General features: G+C 38.4%; 2 protein-coding genes across 2 annotated transcripts; one reads left to right on the top strand and one right to left on the bottom strand.

The window, feature by feature from the left end:
- Positions 1–931: 931 nt before the first annotated feature.
- On the top strand, positions 932–10,952 carry tgfbr2l (transforming growth factor beta receptor-like). Its single transcript, XM_079463990.1, has 7 exons — positions 932–1,114; positions 5,058–5,208; positions 5,813–6,015; positions 7,175–7,998; positions 8,570–8,711; positions 8,801–8,928; positions 9,622–10,952. The coding sequence occupies exons 1-7, from the start codon at positions 1,057–1,059 to the stop codon at positions 9,898–9,900; spliced, it is 1,785 nt and encodes a 594-aa protein (XP_079320116.1). The 5' UTR covers positions 932–1,056; the 3' UTR covers positions 9,901–10,952.
- Positions 10,953–12,215: 1,263 nt separating this feature from the next.
- osbpl11 (oxysterol binding protein-like 11) lies at positions 12,216–22,536 on the bottom strand. Its single transcript, XM_079463991.1, has 13 exons — positions 22,250–22,536; positions 21,545–21,613; positions 21,291–21,466; positions 21,106–21,185; positions 20,424–20,612; positions 20,106–20,304; positions 17,008–17,150; positions 16,081–16,221; positions 15,481–15,934; positions 15,223–15,409; positions 14,604–14,786; positions 14,098–14,251; positions 12,216–13,816 (listed from the first exon to the last, which is right to left on the bottom strand). Exons 1-13 carry the CDS (start codon positions 22,327–22,329, stop codon positions 13,733–13,735), a joined length of 2,139 nt encoding a protein of 712 aa, XP_079320117.1. The 5' UTR covers positions 22,330–22,536; the 3' UTR covers positions 12,216–13,732.
- Positions 22,537–23,040: the final 504 nt, after the last annotated feature.

Consider the following 23,040-nt stretch of genomic DNA (forward strand, 5'->3'; position numbering starts at 1 on the left):
AACGATTGACTAAAAAAACGTAAAACAAAGGTTTTGTTTGCATTAACACTAATACTAATTCAGAAAGAAAGAAAGAAAGAAAGAAAGAAAGAAAGAAAGAAAGAAAGAAAGAAAGAAAGAAAGAAAGAAAGAAAGAAAGAAAGAAAGAAAGAAAGAAAGAAAGAAAAAAAGAAAGAAAGAAAGAAAGAAAGAAAGAAAGAAAGAATGAATGAATGAATGAATGAATGATTGAGAGAGAGAGAGAGAGAGAGAGAGAGAGAGAGAGAGAGAAAGAAAGAAAGAAAGAATTAATTTAGTACATTAGAAGACATTAGTACAGTTAATCATCAAATATAATAAATAAGGAAATGTAATAAAGTTATCCCGATTGAATTGAAAAAACGTAAAACGTAAAAAGTTTTGTTTGCATTAACACTAATAATAATCCAGAAAGAAAGAAAGAAAGAAAGAAAGAGAGAAAGACAGAATAAAAAGAAAGAAAGAAAGATTGAAAGAAAGAAAGAAAGAAAGAAAGACGGAAAGAAAGAAAGAAAGAAAGAAAGAAAGACGGAAAGAAAGAAAGAGAGAAAGAAAGAAAGGAAGAAAGAAAGAAAGAAAGAAAGAAAGAAAGACGGAAAGAAAGAAAGAAAGAAAGAAAGAAAGACGGAAAGAAAGAAAGAAAGAAAAAAATGCTACTCGAGAAAAAATAATAGTATATTTCACATGTGCTTTTCCTTTTAGTAACATTTATTCATTAATTCTAGAAATTCATAATTCTTCCAAATTTTGTTCATTTACATACTTTTATAGATCCCTACACATCTGTTTTTGTATCAACGTAGTACTGTTTATTGTGTATATATTTGTAACGGGCATTGATAAATATGAGCTCCTGGGCGGACCCGATCTCAGTCACATCTGGATTAAAAACATCTGGATCCGCCTACACGGAACTCAGTTACACACGGAGACTTAAACTCTCTTACAGATGACTTTATCAGCGCCTTTGACACGAGCAGAATTTATAGAATAACATCGTCGCTTTAACAGCTCGGGATTTAGGATTGTGGAGCTATTATGGGTTGCAGAGGCTGGAGTTTGTGGGTCCGGGCATCTCTTCTTCTGTGTTTCTGTCGTGAGTAGAAAGTCTCTCTCCGCTTTCATTGTCTGGAGTCCACAGCGCGCATCAAAGCTTTGTCTTTGAGTTTATGTGCCATTTAAGGTCGACATTATATGTTACTGCAACAGAACCTCTACCGTTTTTATGCTTGAGAAACTTTTCAGAAAGAAGAAGAAAAGAGAAAGATTTCCCGAAGAAATATAGCCACAAGCCGGGTTAAACCGTTGATGTATTAGTTCAGAATAATCACTATAATGCAACATGTCTAACAAATTCGTGGGAAACAATAAAAAGTGGACTCAATTGCATTCCCAATTCAAAATTCATTGCTTATTAAACGATGCAAAGTTAGCATATCATGGTGCATGTGCATTAATTGATGCAAATTAATACTATTTATTTCTTATAAAGGTTATTGATCTATATTATTTATTTAATATTTAAAAAAATATTTTGACAAATATTAATATAATCTTTTTTTACACCTTATGACCCCTGTCACAATTATCACACCAAATTGAAAACAAATTTAGACATCGTGGACCCCCAAAATACATGCAGCAGATCCTAAAAACTGTCTTAAAATGTCACACCCAGATGAGCAAAACTGGTAAAACAAATATAAGATGAAATTTGCAATATTTAATATGCTACACTGTTGTTTGATAATATTCTGTTATCAGTCAATAAGATGATTTCATTTTCAGCTGTTTAGGAATATCGCATGTTTTTTAAAGACAACAAAATCCCTTTTTAACATCATGTACTGCACTTTCCACTTGTGTTGATTGTAATAAATATTAAATACATGCATTTTAATATAAAGTTTTGATACAGTTCTATACATATATCTTAAATCACAACTGTTTTGAAATAGTACACCAGCAAACACTTTTGGGTAATAACAAAATGACTGCAGTAGAAACAAATACGATGCCAAGTACTGTAACTGCATTAAAATGACACGACAGCATATGGAAAGTTCCAAAAGTGAAACCAGATCTTGTGAATCCAAATGATCTTTGCACAGTAGAGGCCCCTTTAAATGGTTTGGGTGTGTAGAGAATTTCCACTTTCAACAACAATTATGAAATATAACCATGAGGGTGGAGAGAAAGAAAATCATTAATTTCATGTCACACTTATCATTTCACAACTGTTGTTTGTAATGGCCTTTTAAGAACAAATGTGGGGAATATGGAGAGAGAGAGCTTGTGTCAGGGTGAGCAGATGTGATCACACAGAGAGACTATATATAATAACACAAAGACGTCTATCTAGGGTGCTTGATGATTCTAAATTTTGTCATCATGATTGTCTACAATGGCGACATTGTTATGAGTTAAGCAGTGGTGACAACTCTCATTTCTCCTTTGTTTTTTCAAAAGAGTTCAATTACTTGTGAGCATGGGTTTGCTTGGTACTTAAGTTTGTTGTTTAGCATGATATGGCAGAACATTTTACTGGCATTGACGAAGCTCCTCCTGTCCCTGAATAATGGGAAGAGGCGGGTATTACCCTACTGACATTGTACTCGTGTGTGATCTATGGTCAACTTTTAAGGCAACATCTGAAGACATCTGTTTATCATAAATGCAACAGTCCTGCTTTCATTGTACTGTTATTCATTTAATATCAGGAAATGCTTTCGGGGATCAAGCTGAGTTTAAAAGGGAATTGGAAAAACTTGGAAATGTGCCACCCAGTGGGGTAGTTTGATTATTACATATGGGGCCCCCAAAAATGTTCATGGCATGAAAAGGTTTGTTTACATACTGGGGTGATATATTTTCCTTAACCTTACCCTCAAACAAGCCGGTTGATATTATTACACACAGTATGAAACCAAATGATGAGTCTATTTTACTAGTAAGACATGCTTTTCACTATTCTTGTAACATTTTCCAAAAACTATCTCTTAAATGTATAAAAAAGCCAAGCCTAGACATGCGTAATACTACTGATACATTTCAATCGTTGTTTAAACATTGTTTATCATTTAAACGCCTTAAAACATCTTTTCTGTGAGAATCTTTGTGTGATTGTTTAAAATGAATGCCATGGGGTTTGACATGTGGTTGTCTGACGCAATGGCATTCATATACAGTATGATGGGTTATGTTGATATAAACAGTTTTTTTTGCATGAACTTATTGTTTGGCAGATGGAAATCTTTTAAGTCAAAACGTTTATTTAAATAAATTATTTTGGGAGCAATAGTGGCAGCGTGCCGATGCATTAAGTGTCCACATGCTTTTTAGCAGCACTGTATACATCAAAGTCCATTTCAGTTATCCAAAATCTTTCAGATAAATGAGCTTGGTAGTACAAGAAAATACCACCCCGAAATTCTACGTTTCACTTGGCGTACACATTTCATTATTATACAACAGCGCTCATGAATTACAAATAGGTAACGAGAAGGGAAACTCGCTCGAGCGCAAACCAAATAAATGCAGGCCAACATCTCTTGGCCTCTGTAGGCAGCCATTGGATTTCCCATAAGCACCGAGGGGCAGTGCTTCAAACTTGGCCCGTGCGAGGGCTTCTGGCTTCAATTTATTTCTGGAGCGGTTGCTGCTGAGTTTAATTACTTTAAAGTTTGTGGGGGGGGAGTTGTGCTTAGCCTTTAAGTTTTCTTCTCTCTCTTTTTTCAGCCTTCATGTCCCTCGACCTTTCACGCAAGAGCTCTCTCTGTTGTATATTTTCATGGTTTGCATGAGTGGACATCTGGACGTGTGTGTCAAATCTCTCCTCTCCTTCCTTTAAAACAGTTTACTGTAAGGTTGCCACGCTCTTTCAGCGAAGTGGCTCACGCCCCTCATCTGCTTTCAATAAACAATTAATATTGTTGTGATGTGGTAGCTTCAGTGCAGAGACAGCATGCGTGGGAAGGAATTCAAGCTTGTCCCACTTACCACAGGAACTCCTGACACTCATGAACACAGATACTTGCTTTCAGTGCACCAAACTAGAAAGGCCCAGCGCACACATCTAGCTATATAACATTCATCCAAATCTAATTAGAACTTTATAAACTCCAGATGGGTCGCGTAGCTCAAAGATCTGGTCTTCGATACTCATCGATCTCAATTGCATTATGGCCATCTAGTTTTGTCAAAGCATTATTAAGCTTTATAGCTCAATCATTATGAGCATAATAGCTTTGTCATTTTCATATTTGAAGCATTTTGACTGCATTTATTGCATGCCTTAATCAAGCTAAGTTTGTTTGTAGGTAATTGGGTTTTTCCATTCACCCTTTCTTAGTATAGTCGAAAAGTTGGTTTGTGTCCATACAATGGAAATCAAAAAGGGCCAGTGCTGTTTGGTTACCAACATTCTTCAAAATATCTTCTTTTATGTTCTGCAAAAGAAATAAAGCCATACAGGTCTGGAATGACATCAGGCTGAAGAATTGTTGACAGCATGTTTAGTTTTCAATGCAATGTCCCTTTAAATGCATCGTAAGGAATGAAAGGTACGATGTCTATTTACAGAAAGGCATCATAATATACATAACTATGTCTTCAGAAGTGTACGCATGTTTAGCATGATATGGCAGAACATGCGTTCATTAAGTCTAATGAAGCGCTATGTTTTTACTACCTTAGAATGAGCTGTTTCTATCTTATAGACACCGTAGTTGCCCTAAACGGACAAACTGCACTACAGAGCACCTTTCTTAAATACGTGATCTCCTTCGGCAATGAAGCGTAAACGTGATGACATCTTAGTGCTGTGTCAGCCACCGTAGTCAAAAGGGAGGGGGTTGGAGGTGTGGAGTGAGCTGTTGGCTGCAAAATGCTGCTAAATTTCATACACTGAACCTTCCGAGCATCTGCCAAATGCATAATTATTTGTCCACTGCCCAATTCCACATCACAGAAATATTGCAAATACTGGTTCGTTATAATACTGTGTAAACCATAATACTTTGTTGTCTGTCTTATTGCAGTGCTGCAAGCGAAGACTTTTACTCTGGTACAAACCAACATCTGTAAGTGGTGCAACCACTCGAGTCCCATATGCGAAGACAACGTCTGCACGAGCAACTGCAGCTTGAGCTCTTTCTGTGAACTGACTGAAGAAGTGTGTGTAGCAATTTGGTGAGTCTAAAACATGGCAAAAATTTGACTAAGCATAAATGATGTGCACACAAATTGAGTTTACTGTTCCTAATATGAGCAAAGCTCTATGGAAAACTAAAATGGCTTTTATGCTCATAGGAACCTTTGCAAAACTGTACACGGATATGGTACAAATAAAAACATGGCAGCGTATTCCAACGAAAAAAGATTTTTCTGCCACACAACCCGTATGACCTGTATTGCAATGTCGCTTTTCTCTTTTAAAACCATTTCTAGCCAGCCTGGTTTAGGAAACACTTTTGTGTTTCTGAAAGAGATGCGGTTCTCTGTGTGGTCAGATGAAGACTCTCTGTCCGGAACAAATATCAAACACATTTCAAACGTTCAGCAAAGTTAAGACTTAAATACAAAGTGCGCCAATGAGCAGGGATTCTCTGGATACGTTTTACTCAAAAATTCATCAGAGGAGCATAAGCAGACCTTTTCTCAAACCCTTTTAACTTTGATCCCATGTTTGTCTTTCTGAGGGGCTCTGTTGTTGTTCTAACCAACTGAAGGAGATTCCTCTGCGCTGTCGAGTATCATGCTGTGCTTGACTGCGTTCCTGTGATGTTTCTCGCAGGAAGAAGGACAACGCGAGCGTCAGCGTACGGACGATGTGCTATAACCCGCAGAATCCACTGGAGAACATCATGCTGGCAAATTACTCCACCACAAAGTGTTTGATGACACCACAACCCTCTGATGATGGCTTGATGTATATCTGTGCCTGTATCGGAGATCAAGAGTGCAATGACCAGCTCATTTTTGACAAAGGACCCAATGGTACGTGCATGTCTAATAAACGCATCTAAAAGTTATGATTTTCACACTTCTGTACTCTGTGTATCTGATTCTCTAGCTTAGTTGGTTAGGGGTTCATTTAATACTGACCTACTGACAAAAACGACCCTATAATGCAAGTTGGGTTTATCAGTTGCGCTAGTTGTTTTGTATAAAAGCATCTGCCAAATGCAAACATATGAGCATGATTGGATTTATCTGTGACATTTTTTCCCCTTAAATTATTTAGTTTTTGCAATTCTGTTCCTAAACCCAGTGAGCCGTCCATCTATGCAGCATTTTGTCATTGATGCACTCCAGAAGTTCTTATTCATTACAAAAATGTAAATGATGTAAAATACGAAATATCTGCCAGGAATGGTGTACAAAAGGGGAGAAACATACAGTACATAGATTACATTATAGATATACTAATTATTTTAATAATAAAATACTTTGATATGAATTCATAAAATATGAATTAATATTTGTAATATATTAAATATATTAGAGTACTATTATTATAATATTATTATAGTACACACAAAAAATAGGAGATCATTTCATAGTAATTTTCAGTTCATGTAAAATGATCATTTTTGTTTCATTCAGTGAACTACTAACAATATTTCTCGCAAATTTCAAATAGAAATAGTTTCTATTAGCTTGTATTTGCAATTATTTTTACTGGAAAACAGGTATAAATAACAAAAAATATGCTTTGTATTTTTCCAGACCTCAAAAACTATAAAGAAAGTTCATATTCGCTTTTAACATACGTGTATATGTTTTTAGGAAATATTTTTATGTGATAACCTATTTATTTATCACAGTTTACATATGTCTTGTCAGTCTTTCACATTGCTATTGAATGACTTTGTCACTCCTGAGGTTTGATTTTGTTCAAATTTGACAGACACTAAATGGCCACAATACATCTAGAAATGCTGATTTAATGAAATGGAATGGTCTCTTATTTTTTAACTAAAAGATTTAAGAATTTCTTTTAACTAACACTTAACACTTGTGTTATTATTATAATAAAAAAAAATATTTGAATGGACAATTTTTACCTGCCCTGTCATGGTATTTTTCGTTTAGGGCTGCCTTGGAAGAAGCCCAGAGCCTATTTGAGCTAACATAATGAATTTCGTTTTTCTAGGATACTCTAAGCTGAAGTCTAAAGACGTCATTCCAGTAGTTGTCATAAGCCTTGTTCCACCACTTCTAGTAGCTATTATTGCTACCCTGGTCTTTTACCTGTACCGTACGCGCCAGCCTGGCAAACCCAAAGACTGGGCACCAAGACGCACCCACTATCAATCCCTGGACCCAGCGGAGGTCTGCGCCTACCAAGCAAATGGTATCGATTACCACGGCAAGCTGCATTCGCATACCGATGATTCGGAAATATCGTCAACGTGCGCCAATAACCTAAACCACAACACAGAGCAGCTGCCCATGCAGCTGGAGACCGTGGTGGGTAAGGGGCGCTTCGCCGAGGTGTGGCGGGCCCGACTCAGCCATAAGGAAACTGGGCAGTACGAAACGGTGGCTGTGAAGATCTTCCCGGCCGTGGAGTATACCTCGTGGTATAACGAAAGAGCCATATTCTCTGACGCCAACCTTAAACATGAGAATGTGGTACAGTTTCTGACGGCTCAGGAACGTTGTGGGACCTCTCAGAAGCAATACTGGCTCATCATGGCTTATTATGGCCTGGGGAACCTTCAAGACTTTCTTGTTGGTCATATTATGACATGGGCTGAGCTGTGTGCACTGGCAGGTTCTGTGGCAAGAGGCCTGGCACACCTGCATAGCGACATGACACCCTGCGGAACACCAAAGGTGCCAGTCGCCCATCGAGATCTGAAGAGCAGCAACATTGTGTTGAAGAGCCGCAGCGAGTGTGCGCTCTGTGATTTCGGATTGGCTCTGCGACTCGACTTCTCTCTCACGGTGGATGATTTTGCCAACAGTGGACAGGTAGGAAGGCTTTCGGGCTTTTAGGTTTTCTATTTCAAAAACTTTTTGTAAAATGTTTTTGTTATGAAGTTTATATCTTGGCAAATGTTTTATCTATGTCATATGAATCCCTCAAATCTAATATTTGTATGATCATTATTAATAGGGATGCATCCCTGGTTAAAAATAAACACACATTTGACACAAATTTTACATAAATATTTGTATAATTTATATATCTTTCTAACTTTTTCTGCCATGACTAAGCTGATGGCAATGCAATGTGCTTCAAAAAACATTTACTTTTTTGTCCTACACAGACACCTCACAAGGTTTTAAAACAGAGCAATGGTCCCCAAATATATAGCAGAATTTATAAACACTTAGAAAACCAATAATAAATTTTTAAATCATTTGTAACTGTATCATTTCAGAAAATAAACACAATCCGGACTATTTCTGCAAGTTATTTCACCTAAAAGCTCTGTGGTTGATTTATTAAGGTCACAGATGTAATCACATGAAACCTTTTAACCATTTGTTATTGAATTTGGTGAAGTCTTGTCTGAGTTATGTCGTCTGTGTCTCGTAGGTGGGGACAGCACGCTACATGGCCCCTGAAGTTCTAGAATCCAGAGTGAATCTTGAGGACTTGGAGTCTTTTAAACAGATGGATGTGTACTCCATGGCCCTGGTACTGTGGGAAATGGTCTCAAGGTGTGATGTCATAGGAGGCAAGTACACTATAGTTCTCCAAATATTGAATACAGCAGATGCAGATGTGAGTCGAGGTAGAAATAAAAGCTTGAATTTTCTTTAACAGAGGTGAAGAATTATGAGCCTCCATTTGGCTCCAAGGTGTGCGAGCAGCCGTGTGTAGACAGCATGAGAGATCTAGTGTTAAAAGACAGAGGACGACCAGATATCCCAGAGTGCTGGACGACACATACAGTGAGTAAAACAGCTGGACATGCATGCTTTAAAAGAGAAATACTTAAATGTCATCGCTGTTCTTCCAAAACCTTGGATATCCAAATTTGCTGTTTTTTAGGATATAAAAAACACGGTACTTTTTAAATGATTCGATACGATGTAGTCAAAGTTGACATGAACTTTTTTAATACTTTTAATTGATTTGATATTTGCAAAACCCAGTGACAAACGTAAAGTGCGATTAATAACAATTATTTATGCAAAAAATATAAAAATGACAAAATATGGAAATACAAGGTTTTGGAAGGACACCAGCAATTTGATTATACTTAAATGTTTTATAAATTAATGTACATGTGTTATGTATGTATACATATAAAACAAGTACTACTGTATGTTACAACAAAAACTAAATGTATTAGGCAAAGAAAATAAGCATATAAAGAACTATAAAATAAAGTGCAAGCCAACAATAATTTTAAGCCAGTGCCCAATAAAAACTTAAATGGCATTGGACCAGTAAGCCACCATTAAGTAGATGCCCAAATACTGGACATGAACATACATTAAAAAGAATTCAGAAGCAGTTTATTGTAATCCCCTGGTAACTGACATGTATACACAGTATGAAACAAAACGGATCTCAATTATAAGTCATTATAACATTTTCAAACAAAGCATAACAGACATTTCAATATTATTGTCTCGTAGGGCATGCAGCTTTTGTGTGCAACAATAACAGAGTGCTGGGACCACGACCCAGAAGCCCGTCTGACAGCATACTGTGTGGTGGAGCGCTTTAATACCCTAGCCCAGGAAGAGCTGGAGAACTCCATCTCCACCCACACACCCGTATTGACATCCACAGAACAGCAAACCCCATCCCTCCCTTGTCTTCTACCGTGCACAGACCACAGCACTGGCGTGCATCCTCCTCCTGCAGCTGACACGCAGATCTCTACTTCCTCCGGGCAAGCCAGTCCAATGTGACCTGCCTGGAAAATCAGACTTGTTTTTTTGTAATGCATATTGGTTCATTGTGCGGAGCTGGTCTCCGTTTTTAAATACTAATCTAAATAGAAAAGGTTTGTTGTTTTGACATGTCATGGTTTCCTGTGTACTGTTGTGGCGATTGCAGTCAAGGTTGGACAATTTCTCCACGAGGCATTGTGCCATAACACAACATATGCCATTGCAGGTGGAAGTGACGTTGAGGGGACTCTTGGCAGTAAAGCATAGAAGCCGTTAAGTACCATTCGTACCCTTCAAATGTTTTCCCAAAATTGTTTACCACACATAATTTACCCATTCAAAAATTTCCATCGGCCTCTGAGTCACTTGTTTTTAACATCCACGTGATCTTTCCGTAAAATCGGCTTTGTGGGGCCTTCAATTTGATTTACCACAGACCTGCAGCTGAAATTACAACTCAAACGGACGATACACCAAGCGACTGGAAATAACTGCTGTTTAAAGACAAAAAAAGAGGTTTCTTTTATTGCTCACAGAAGATTGTATTACTTTCTGTAGATTTAAGAATAACTACAAAATGCTCTTCACATCAAACTATTTTCTTTCTTTGACCTTCTTTGCACTGACCCTTTGTAACCACTGATCCAATTACTTAAAGGACAACTAGATTAAGTGTTCTCATGAGCCAAAATATCTGACCTTACGTTTAAGAAGTTGTGGAACATACTGTTTTTGCAAGACTTTGATCACATCATTAATTTATCGTAGTTTACTGAAAAAAGCAGGACGGTGAATTGTTTTCGCTCTAAACTGCCGAGCTTACTTTTTTAAGTAATCTGAGGTTCACTCAAATTGCACAGAGCAAGTTGGAGTGACAGGGAAAATCTTTACCAAATTGCAGAACTGATGGAGATAATTCCTTTTTGTACAAATATCAACATGATCATATGGCAACCTGTTATGCATTTTTCCATTACTGAAGATGTCGAGTCATTTTACCCATTCTTATTGTGAACTGGTTTCACAATTGTACAGTATCATAATACATAAAATGTATGTATTTTCCTTTTATGTGAGTTGTGTGCTTCTCTTCTTGATATCACACAGTCATCGGCTGGATCTTTCCTGCTTTGCTGCACCTTTTGAAACAGGCGTTTATGACTTACAGGGATAGTTTGCCCAAAATGAAAAATGTTGTCATTTTATTCACTCTCATTTTTCTACTGTGGAACACAAAAGAAAAGATTTTGAGAAATGTCTCAGTAGTTCAGTTTTGTGTCCTTTGGAAGTCAACGTGGTGCAATTTCGTTCGAATATCAACGTTCTTCAAAATATTTTCTTTTGTGTTCTGAAAAAGAAAGAAAGTCATACAGGTTTGGAATGACACGAGGGTAAGGATTTTCATTTTAGCGTGAACTATACCTTTAAAGTGGCAATCTGTAAGAATGGCCTCTTTGTGGTCATCTCAAGTTTGTAAATGCTACTGCAGGTGATGTGCGGAGGTATTTCCTTTACGTTGTAATTAGAGTTGTGATTCGGCACTGCTCAACTGGCGGATGTGATGTTGAGTCGTATGTCGCGTGTGGCCTGTGACAGTCCACCGGTGAGAATCTTCACTGTACATCAGTGCACAATAAACATAACGGGGCAGATGATATAACCCGAAACAAAAAACATGAACAGGCGCAAATGTTGGCTGTGTTGAAGTGTTTTGATATTATTTCGGGTACTGCGTCATATCCATGATGTTACCTGCCAACACTGCCGTTCTGGCTGGGAGTCTCCCATTTTGTTATTTCTCATGGAAACTCCTGTAAGCGAACCGGACTGAAGATGCCCGGACGCAATTTGCAGGTCTCAAATGCTGACAGGTAGGGTCATATATCATTATAAACCATATAACAATATATACACAGTATACAAAAGCCTGGAAATAAATATATAATATCCGGGAAATAAATAGGTAAATTTAAGTAAAATCACTCCACATGAAATACAGATGTGGGGGTCATTTTTGGTTGAACTATACCTTTAAATACTTTGGAAGATGAACAGGATGTAAAGTGGTACTGGGGAAGCTTTTAAAACCTATAAATTCTTGATCAACTGCAACATTGCCATTAAAAACCTTTTTGTTTTGTTGGAAACAATTCAATAGTGAAAAGAAAAAAAATTATTCTGCAACTTTAGCAATCAATACGATTTCAGACTTTCAAAATTGTCAGGCTAACATTTATCAAATATATTTCGACATGCGCACAAAAATGTACCGAAGAACAGAATAACCTGAACAACATAAGCTCAGTCAAGTAAAAGTACACCAAAAGCTGCAATCCAATATATTAACAATTTTATTATTTTCAATCATATTTCTCAATCTGAGGCGACAGGGAGTGGATTTAAAACAGCAGTGCTGCTGATGGCTCAGTGAAATAACTCAGCACAGCAGATGGGACTTCTGTATTATTTTGCTGACAGTGAAAAAGAACAGGATGTGCACAAGGGCTGTGGCTTCACTCTTACTCTGCTTTACAGAGAAAGCTGACAGACGGGTGGTGGAAGACTAACACAAATAAGGCACCACAAGTTTCTCAGCATGATCAATGGGACTCAATATGAAAGATGGAAAACTTTAGCCAACACACGACTGGTGGCAATAAAAACAAACAAAAATGTGCGATTCGATCATCTTTATCTAATGGACTGGACCAGCTAACTAAAACCTGAACGCAAACGAATGTGCTTTCAAAAGATCTGCTTGCCTTTAAGGGGACAGTTCATCCAAAAATGAAATTTTGTCATCATTTATTCAGCCTTATGTCATTTCCTGTATTGTTTTCTATAGTGAAACAAATCAAAGAGACATTGAGAATGTCACCAACTTCTTTGACTGTAAAAAACAGGAAGAAAGACAACAATTCAGGGTCGAGTGAGTGACAATTTCTTTTTTGGGGTGAACTGTCTCTTTCAAAAATAAAATTTTCAGTCGAGGTAGAATCAAACTGCTGTGTTGTCGTAGTTTGGTTTAATGTTTGACAAAGCCCATTTCTAGAAATACTGTCAGATCAGCGTACATGTACAGTATACACAAAGACATTGCTATGCATATGCAGATTATAAGGCTGGTCTTTTTCTTTTCTCTGAAAAGCATACAAACATTTTGTCAGTAACTGAAGCTGACGATACAATTGTTCAATGTACATGAAACAGAGCAAGCAGGCCTCTACCTGAGACGTGAATCATATTGACGTTAGCCCAGATATCAACAGAGAAGTATACAGCGCCTGCAAGCATCTTTCACCAGAGTAAACAAAGAACAACAGCATAATACAAAAGCCAACGGCTTGTCCAACATCACTTCCAGCCCGTCCTTTTAAACTCCACCCCACCTGCGTTTCATTCGATATTGTAAAAAATCAAGTCACGTTAGATTTTTTAATAATCCGAAAACTTGGACCGTACTGTGGTCAAATACAGTATACCACGGTATGGGTCGATTAAGAAGTTCATGAACAAACCTCAAACAAAATCTCACGTTGAGAACCGTCAAACTGTACTCATATGACACTTGTTAAGGCAACATCAACGAATAATATCTGTGTACGAATTGGATAAATCATTTACTGTGTAGGGGCTAGAAATTTACCGTCGAGGGATGCAAGATATGAACATCAGAGTGCAAACACACAGTCCACGTAGCGTGTTTCGAACACTCGAAGTGAATTTACACTTTAGGGATCATACGAAGGAGAGCTTATGTTTTCATCCGCGAGAGAGGGGAAGATGGACCAGAGGTTGGGTCCAGCAGAAGGCTGTGAAGTGCCCGGGCTTAACTTTAGAAGGTCAGAGGTCACGGGTTGGGCTCAGGGGCGACTGGAGAAGAGCTATGGGCATCTGTTTTCCAAAGCGGTTGGTGATACACCCAGCCGTCACCCTGGAAAGAGAGAGAAGGAGAAAAACATTAAAAAAACATTCAGAGAGGCCATTTTAATCCAATTGTTTCTTTTAATTACAAAAAAGTAAGAGACATTGGTAATGTTAGCCAAAAATGTAATAAATTAATTTTCTTTGAAATAACTTACATATTGACCATATCATGACGAGGAATGTTCATCAAGAAAGTAAAAGGGTTTATTTCAAGACTTCGATCTTCTCGGAGACCAAACATTAACTATAAATTGTAGAAGATACAGGTGAAAGCAGTTTTGCTCTTACTTTGCTTTCAAAATATTTGGTCCTCCATGGTGTCTGTGTCTCTGCACGATGTCTTTCCTCTTTTCTTTGTCTTTCCTCCAGGAAGCGTTTGTGTTCAGTGGCTTTATCCATGTCTCTTTCTTTTAGTGACTCTGTCACATGTTGCCACAGTCGCCTGCAGAGAGTCACGAGTTAAAGACAAAATTACTGTCAACATGTTTATAGTAAACACTTCCAAGTCCACAGACAAGCAGACGGCTAAATATTTATGAAGCTTAAAGGAATAGTTTGCCCATATGCTATATTTGAATCAATAACGTATATATCTCAAGTGCTTTTATAAATAGTTACCACATCATAAAAATGCGCAAAATTTCATATTTTTATAAATACATTATTAATTCTCATCCTTTCGTGACAACAAAATATTTGAATCTGCAGGAAAATATTACAGTATGAAACATTAAAATGAAAAGCTATGCTGTATAATACTGCACTAGTCAGCATTTCTTATTGGTTGGTGTTACCTGGACTCGTAGGGTCCTTGAAGCTCATTGGGCCGTACTGTTTTTCTGGTGACAGGGAGTTTGGTAACGTCTATGACACGTGTCTCACCATTTGTGTAGGCAAACTCCAGCGTGCCGTTCCACTCCCCCTGCACGCGACACACCACTGTGTTGGTGGGGTTGTGTTTGACCTCCGCATTCACTCTGAGGAACACAGAACACATCTTTGTTTCATCTTTGTTCAATTCTGCTGTCACAAGTAAGTGCAGCAAAGCACATCTAAGTGGTGAAGTGAAGTGGTAAAACAGGACTCTTAATGGTGCATCAACAAATGCCAAAGAAATGGCAATTCAATACTAGGTGTTCATGAGTGAAAATGGTAATAAAAAATAATTTTAAAATAATTAAAATAACCAATGGTTATCATTTATATATAATGCATAATATCCAATGATATGTATTGAATATTTGTAGTACTAAATTGGCATTTCTTTGGCATTTCATTTTTTTTATATATATAATTCATATAAGTTCAAAGTTCTTTGCAGAAATGCAAGTGTATACAATACCATTGAAAACTCAATACTGTCTTACAGAGATGGTAAACAGGGTAACGTAACGTGATCCGTACAATCCTTACCTGTGCAGCTTACCCCCATAGAAGGGCTTTGTCTGGAAGGTGATAACTGCAGAGTAGCCTGTCTTGGCGCAGTTGACGTTGACCTTTCCTCCCAGTTCCACCCAGGGCACTGTGAGGATGGAGCGGGCATAGGCAGAGGGCAGATTGAAGGTGTACTCTTCCCCGTGCTCTAACAGGTGCAGGTTACCTGAAAGCACGGAACGTTAAGCTCGAACAAAACAGTGAAGGTATAGATCCAGAAAAATGTGATGAACTTACCTTCTCCGATCATGGAGACACCAATGGACATGCCCATGAACTTGCTCTTGGTCCACACGTGCGTGTTGACGCACATCTGCCTCTCCTGGCATTCTGCATAGAATCCAGACACGGGTGGATGGTGAGAAACCTGCTCAGCCACGAAGCGGACATTGTAGCAGTCTGAAGTGCACGAGGTCCCCTCTTTCGGGACCCCTGTCGGAGGAGTTGTCGCTTTGGGTACTCTCCAAGAACAGTGGAAAGTTTCTCCGATGATGGGGTTGTAGGGCTTCTTGGCGATGGCACCTTTGCGACCCTCGTGGAAAGAAGTGAGGTAATATTCCACAAAACAGACCATGCGCTCCATCGGGCTGGGACCATCGGTGATGGCCACGAAAAGGTCCGGATGGGACACGAAGTCTGCATACATCTCCAGTAGGGAACGCTTTTCTAGGATGAAGGTAGGGAGTACCACCTAAAAAAAATGTGTTCACCATGAGAACCTGGTGTTTATCCCATAACTATATTCATAAATGTACTAACAAACAGCTAAAATTATATCTTAGAAAGACACTTATATAATGTGACTAAAAAGCTATCAATGAGATGAAGCTGATATACCCTGGTGAGGTCCATTCCTAGTTTAAGCTGAGAGAGGAGGTGCAGAATGATGCTGCGCTCCTCTTCAACAGCACACAGATCTTCCTCTTCAGCCGATGAGGAGTCATCCACTTCCTGTGAGAAATCAATCTCCTCCAGCTCCTGAAACACATAACAAACTTCATCATTACATCCTTCACATGCAGAAAAATACTATTAAATACAAGGACAAAAACAGATTGGATAGAGCGAAGTCTGTCCAGAATGACGAATTTTAATTTTACAAAATAAAATTTACAACTGTCTTCACTATCTGTTACAAACGTTGTTATTAAACAAAATAACACTGACAAATACACACACTGTATTTTTGGCCATTCCAGTTATACCCCAAAATTGGTTCAATGTCATTGCAATAAATAATCAGTGTTATTTAGCACAAGCACACTTCAAGCAAACCAATAAATAAAAAGGTTTAATTGACAACAACAGAAATACTGAAAACAAGGTATTCGGAAACTTTCTGGTTGACAAAGTTAGGGGGACTATAAGTAAAGGGTTAAAACAGTGGACCTATCAAAAAACTTGTTTAAGAATCCCAACACACCGCTTCGACCAATGGCAATGAGTTCGAAGCAGAACAATCCGTCTGTCCAACAAATGCATTGTTCAACTTAAAAAACTATTTTAAAATATTCATATTTTTTATGATTTTACATTTCAACAGGTGAATAACTATTCAATGACATTCATACATTTTAAATTGCGGCTTTCATGTTCAGACACTTCTTAGGGTCACTGTTTATTTAACCAGACCATTCGAAACGTGCCATCAAATAATCCGAGTAAAATTATAAAACAATCTACATACATTGCAAGCACAGTCTGGATTGAGACAAAAGCTGAAAAATATTCGAAGATATAAACTTGATGGAATGAATATCTTACCCCAGTGTTATCACAAGAGTCCATTTCTAAACACTCCAGAGCCGTTCCTTCTGTTTTTCCATCCTCTTTGGTGATGCTGGGTACCGTAACTCCATTTTTTAGGATATCGGGAATCTTCGGCTCCAGCCACTCGATGGCGGGGCCTACGGAACACACAAAACCCGAATTAGAGGTGGTCATATCGCTGGCCCACCACAACGACACCCACAAGCCAACAGCAGCCTCTGTCGATTTCTGGGTGTTCGGCTCTCTGACAACTGACACAGAGAATGGAAACCTGAACCCAGGGTCCCACCATCTGCATGGAGCCCTGCCCATTGCCAAACCGTGTTTGCTTATTGGCGCAGAGACTAGTCTGGCGGTTTTAGTTGTGTTCCAGTAATTCGAATGTTCAGAAGGGTCACAGGTTGCTTAAATTTCCCAGAAAATAGCTGGAAGTGTTTTTTTGTTGGAATTGTTTCATCTAAGACAATAAGAGATAACGTGTGCTATCAACCTTGATTGAATCAACCTAAACAACTTTATAGTTTAGCAAAAGCAATGTTTGTCCTGTACCAAAAACATCTGACGGGAGATGTTTTCCTAAAGGAATTAACAGTGGTATGGCAACACAATTTGGAAAGTCTGTCAACCACCGCGCTTGACTGACGCCAGCAGAGGTCCGGTTACCTGCAGAGGTCTATCAGCTGCAGATACAGTTGCTCATGAATTATAAAGCAATATTCCACTCCCCGAGCAGGGCCTCGGGTCATAAATTCTACAGGTACAAACATGACCTGAGATTACTGTATGTGCCACCTCAAACACATTAAAGAAAAAAGGCAAATTTTCATATTTCCTAAATAAACGCAAGCGGTTATTTGGGTGCACATGGGCCACAAGATGTGAACAGAACGGCCTATCGTGTTGTGTATTCTGATCCCAATGACCTGGATTACACGTAAGGTTCAGCGAGTCGCAGTGAATATGTGATTTAAGGTATTCAATAACTGGCTGACAGGAGATTTGGAGAAGCAGAGCCGTCTTGTTCTCTAAAAGAGTCTACATTATTCATTTTTTGGATTGCATTTCGACTTAAGTGTTATATAAACTAAACCGTGAAGGTAATAAACAGACAGGCGTATACGTGTTCTGTATAAAATCAATGCAAAAATACAGCATTCCTGTAACTCAACTAGTACAGCATGACCCTAGCAAAGCCTTGGGATTGATTCCCGGACAATGCATAAAGGAACTGATAACATTTTCTTCAGTCTGTACTCTGGATAAAATGGATCGCAAAATGCATGAAGGCGAATTCTGTTTGTGTTTGTTTTATGTATTCTATATTTAATGACCCTTGTTTTCTTTTTCTATGGATCGCTCTGAATGTCTGTTATCGAAAAAGTCTTATCAGTCAACCACCACCCACACTTAAACTTCAACAACGCCTACTAGGTATTCAGAAACATACCCAGTTAAAGTGGGGTAAAAGGGAGGAAGTAACACAGATACCATTTGAACCTGAAAATCTAACTAGAAGATTAAAATGCGGGAAAGGACACCAAACGTTTTTCTACTACTACTGTAATCTTAACAGTTTAAACTGCACATTTTAATGTAAATGGATTAGTGAACATGTCACAATGTACACAGGGCATTTCAGGGCAAAGGTATCTGTCGTTCTGTAACTGCTAGAGCACCGCATTAAGTAACACAAAGGTCACGGATTTGATCCTCAGGAAACACATACTTACAAAATGTACCCTGAGTGCAATGCAAAAAATGGGTAGGAATTTCAGAGAAAAATGATGACTGAACTACATTTACATTTATACATTTGACAGATGCTTTTATCCAGAGCAACTTACATTGCATGATACTATACATATGTATTTGGGTATATGCAATCCCTAGGATCGAACCCAAGACCTTGCCGTTGCTGGCCATGCTCTAACCACTGAGCTCCAGGAAAACTACCGTGCTACAATGTTGGGTTGAATAACCCTTTACTAAACTTCTAAAGGTTTCAAAAAAAAGCTTGAAAGGAAGATAAAATGGCCTCTTTAACAATTAGCCAACAAACGCGAAAACGTCTACATGAAACCTTTCCTAGAGAAGTAAAGCAGAGAGGAATATAAGAGGCTGCAAAAATACACAGAAGCAGCACCAGTCAATATCTCCTGTGATGGAAGCAGTGCTTAAAAATAACCCTATAAACCCTGTCTCTCTCTCTCTTACTGGCAGAGGAATGCTTTCATCTAACATCTGAGGAGTGCAGGTGCATGAGACAACTTACTATACTGCAAGTGTACAGGTCTAAGAGTTTAACAGGGAAACTGCCAGACGTCTTCCATTGTGAACTTCCTGCTTACTTTACATTATCTTCCATAGATAGAAATCAAATATTTTAATACTGTTTTCTCCACGTACAATACATTCAAACCTTTCAGACGTAATTAATTAATTTATTTGTTCCTGCTATATATTTTCGACTGTATATAAAGGCTCTCTTTGCACGAGGAAATAAGGAACAGCACTCGACTGTGTTAAAACACAGGCTCCAGCCGTGCTGACTTTGCACTACATAACTGGCACCGCCCCATCCTTCAATAACAGCCTTTGCTAAACCTTAAATGCACTGTGAAATGTATAAAAAGTTTTGTGGATAACAAACTAGAGTAGCTCATTACTAATGTTGGGATTAGGAGTTTCACTATATATCGGTATTGGCCAATAAAAAATGTGTTAATACTACATATGATGATATATGAAATAATTCAGTGCCTTTTTGACGTTTCAACATAATAGGTGGCGGTTGTACAATCATTTAACATTTTGTGCCACTGTGGTTACAAACTCTTTTTAATTTCATAGGCAAAATAGCCAAAACACAAAATAAGCTAAATTAAAGATGAATTTGCATCATTTAGTTACTGAATTTCAATAGACGTGGCAATAATATTGTTATAACAAATTCTTCGGATCACAATAATCATGTAATGAAAATCTGATATTGTGATGGGTCAAGATCTTCAAAATGAGAGAGTACGCAAAAGAAGCACAAGAAGAAATACCACAATATTTAGAGAGTTTAAACAAAGTTTAAAAATCCTCACCACTGAGAGCAATTTTCTGGCGAGCCATCTGCTGAAGCTGCAGGATATGCAGGCAGTCGCTGAGGCAGGTCATGGTGGCCAAGGATGTGGCTTTCAGCAGCAACAGGTCTTGGTCCAATGGAGAAGGACCTTGAGAGGACGGCAGGCCCTCAATGCTCTGAATCAGATCTCTGTGCTGGCCCTGGGCCTGACTCATCATCTTAAAACAGAAAAGCAGTTTTGATCTGAGGATTTTATCATGTAACAGCTTGCTCGTACACATACAAACACTTACAAATGTATAAAGTTACAAGATAAAAGACAAAGTGGCAGTCTCACCTCTCTGGCCTCCAGCAGGTGATCAGGCAGAAGGGACTTTCTGCTGGAGTACAGAGTCGAGCTGTGCTGCAGCTGGGACAGACCCAACATGGAGTTTGCGTTCTGATTGATCCTGTGCTGAGATCCTGGAGAACTCCCACTGCCCTGAGACAGAAGGGATAGACTACGAGTCTGCAGAGGTGGGTTTGTCTGTGGGATTATGGGTAATAATGGCATATCGGTAATAAAGAAAAGTCTATCTAGCTAAAGAATGTTAGCTATTTTCAGTTCTGGGACATCATCCATTACCATTGTAGGAAAAAATATTGTCTTTTTCTGTTCTGTTTAACACATGATGAGATATTTTGAAGAATTTAGGAGAACAAAGAGTTCTCGGGCGCCTTTGACTACCCTTTAATTCTTCCTACTATGGTTGTCAGTTGAAAATTACAAACATTCTTCCAAATATCTCTCTTTGAGTTTATCGGAACAAAGTAATTTATACAGGTATGTAATTACATACGGGTGAGTAAATGATGACAGAATTTTCATTTTTGGGTGAACTATCCCTTTAAAGCTGAACTATTCCTTTAAGAATGAAAATATTATTCTGACCTACAAAACCCATTTTCTGTTACTTTGAAAGTTATTGAGGAGTACTGTGGTACAAACAGCACGGCTGGAATCTGGCTGTAAGCCTCACCTTTCCCATCGCCTCTGTATGGTGTTGCGCACAGATCTGCAGCCGACTGACCCAATGCTGTCTCTCCTTTGCATCCGTAGCTGAAGAACAAACATTAAACAGAAATAGCTTCTCAGCATAAGAGCTGTTTAATAAATAAATGATGGGGTTCATACGATTTCACATCTCATCGGCAGAGTAACAACCTCTGAGTTTGTACTGCTCTCCGCTGATGGCATTGACGGTAAAGGTGTGCGAGTCTTCATCGCTGGGGGAAATCACAGCACCAGCTAGCGGAAGTGAGCCCCGCGGCTTCTGATTCCTGGACTGCTCATTCACAAAGTATTCCAACAGCCCTGCCTCATTGTTGAGGACAAAATATCTATAAGAGGGAAATGATTTAAGTTCAGAGTAAGAGTTAGAAGGGTGTATACCGTTTTTACCTTCAAGGATTACTCACCGATACTGCCATCCAGTCACAAGATTGGTGTACTTCATCAAATACCCATCCACGTTTTCCATCAGATCACTTTAGTGAAAAAAACTAAGTTATTTAATTTTTATACCACGACCCAAAATCTGATCACTTAATGACAGTCGAAATACGATTCACAGATCACTGGGAATATGATTATTTATAATGTTGAACTACATCATGGTCCATCTATCACTGATGAAATACAGCGAGGAACTGTACTTCACTGTACTGTCACATTTGGTTTACATTAGTAGAGCTATAATCATTCTGGCCAGAGATAAACAACTGCATTTCAAGATGGTAAACATCAGTGTTTGAATGGCAATGTTTGCTTCTTTAGGTTTCTTCACCTTCGTTCACACATTCCAACCCTGAATGATTTCCTTCCTTGTCCCTCTGGCCACCATTTACTTTCGGTTTATGAAGAATCTCCCTAGCATATCCTGTGTTTTACGACTAAAATGAAATAATACCCGCTTTGAACGACATTAAAGTGTGTGTGAAATGACATTCACGACAGAAATGACACGTCGTTGTGGGAATAACCCAACATCGGTGGTGAAGTGTGTGAAGTCGAAATCACAGAAAGAATGAGGGATTTGAATACAGTAAGACATCTATCAAAGAACTGAACACTTGACAGACGTTATGATAATAGTACAATAGTGTACAGTATGTGTACGGTACCTGTACTGCCAGATTTTGGAGCCCGTCTTGCAGGAACCCTGTGAGCCGCTCTGATGCTCCACTACGGCTTCGGTCTGCATGATCAGATCCTTCAGCTAACACTTTACCTGCCACACAAAACACCGTCCAGCCGTCTCATATAGTGGGACACGAGTCTTAATTGTTCGATTTTGCGGATCTTTAATCATCGCAGAAGTCTGATGCTGAGCATTATAGAACCGCAGGCATGTTTACGTCTCGGGCAGCCATGACAGAACGTGAAGTCATCTTGGCCCGCATCATGTGACGAGGATGTTCACAAAAATGAAATAAAATGACATACATTTATTTCGTGAAATATTTCGGTTATTGTTATTTTGCCCGAAGATAATTTTATTAGGTATGATAGAATTATATTAAATATTATAATTGAAGTGATGTTTTTACTTTCGAAAATCGTATTTTTCAAAATAAAAGTCCTAGGTGGCGGCCAGACGAAGAGGCGCGATGGCTCGGATTTCTCTGATTGGTGAGGTCTGATAACGCCACTTGACGTTCAAAGGCAAATCATGGCAAAATGTTTTATTTAAGCACATGGAATATGAATATTGATAATACGATAACAACCTGTGTTTTACAAATACTTTTCAATAATCTTTAATAGGGTGAGTGACAGCTGAAACCCTTCTTGGCCTCCAGAGTTGAACCTTTTTGCTTGGAAAAAGAAATAAAGGCTTGCCTTTGTCCTTCATAAACAATTCCTTTTATTGGGAAAATTAAACAATTGTTAAACAGATCAATTTATGATTCAG

Source organism: Barbatula barbatula (assembly GCF_947034865.1).
Source record: "Barbatula barbatula genome assembly, chromosome: 9".
In the NCBI taxonomy this organism is placed as follows: Eukaryota; Metazoa; Chordata; class Actinopteri; order Cypriniformes; family Nemacheilidae; genus Barbatula; species Barbatula barbatula.

Coding starts and splice junctions, on each gene's coding strand:
- osbpl11 (XM_079463991.1), bottom strand. CDS start 22,329: ATGCAGACCGAAGCCGTAGTGGAGCATCAGAGCGGCTCACAGGGTTCC. Junction 16,222..17,007: donor ACTCTTGTGATAACACTGGG/GTAAGATATTCA, acceptor TATGTGTTTCAG/GAGCTGGAGGAGATTGATTT. Junction 14,787..15,222: donor TATGGGGGTAAGCTGCACAG/GTAAGGATTGTA, acceptor TGTGTTCCTCAG/AGTGAATGCGGAGGTCAAAC.
- tgfbr2l (XM_079463990.1), top strand. CDS start 1,057: ATGGGTTGCAGAGGCTGGAGTTTGTGGGTCCGGGCATCTCTTCTTCTG. Junction 7,999..8,569: donor ATTTTGCCAACAGTGGACAG/GTAGGAAGGCTT, acceptor TGTGTCTCGTAG/GTGGGGACAGCACGCTACAT. Junction 8,712..8,800: donor AAGGTGTGATGTCATAGGAG/GCAAGTACACTA, acceptor TTTCTTTAACAG/AGGTGAAGAATTATGAGCCT.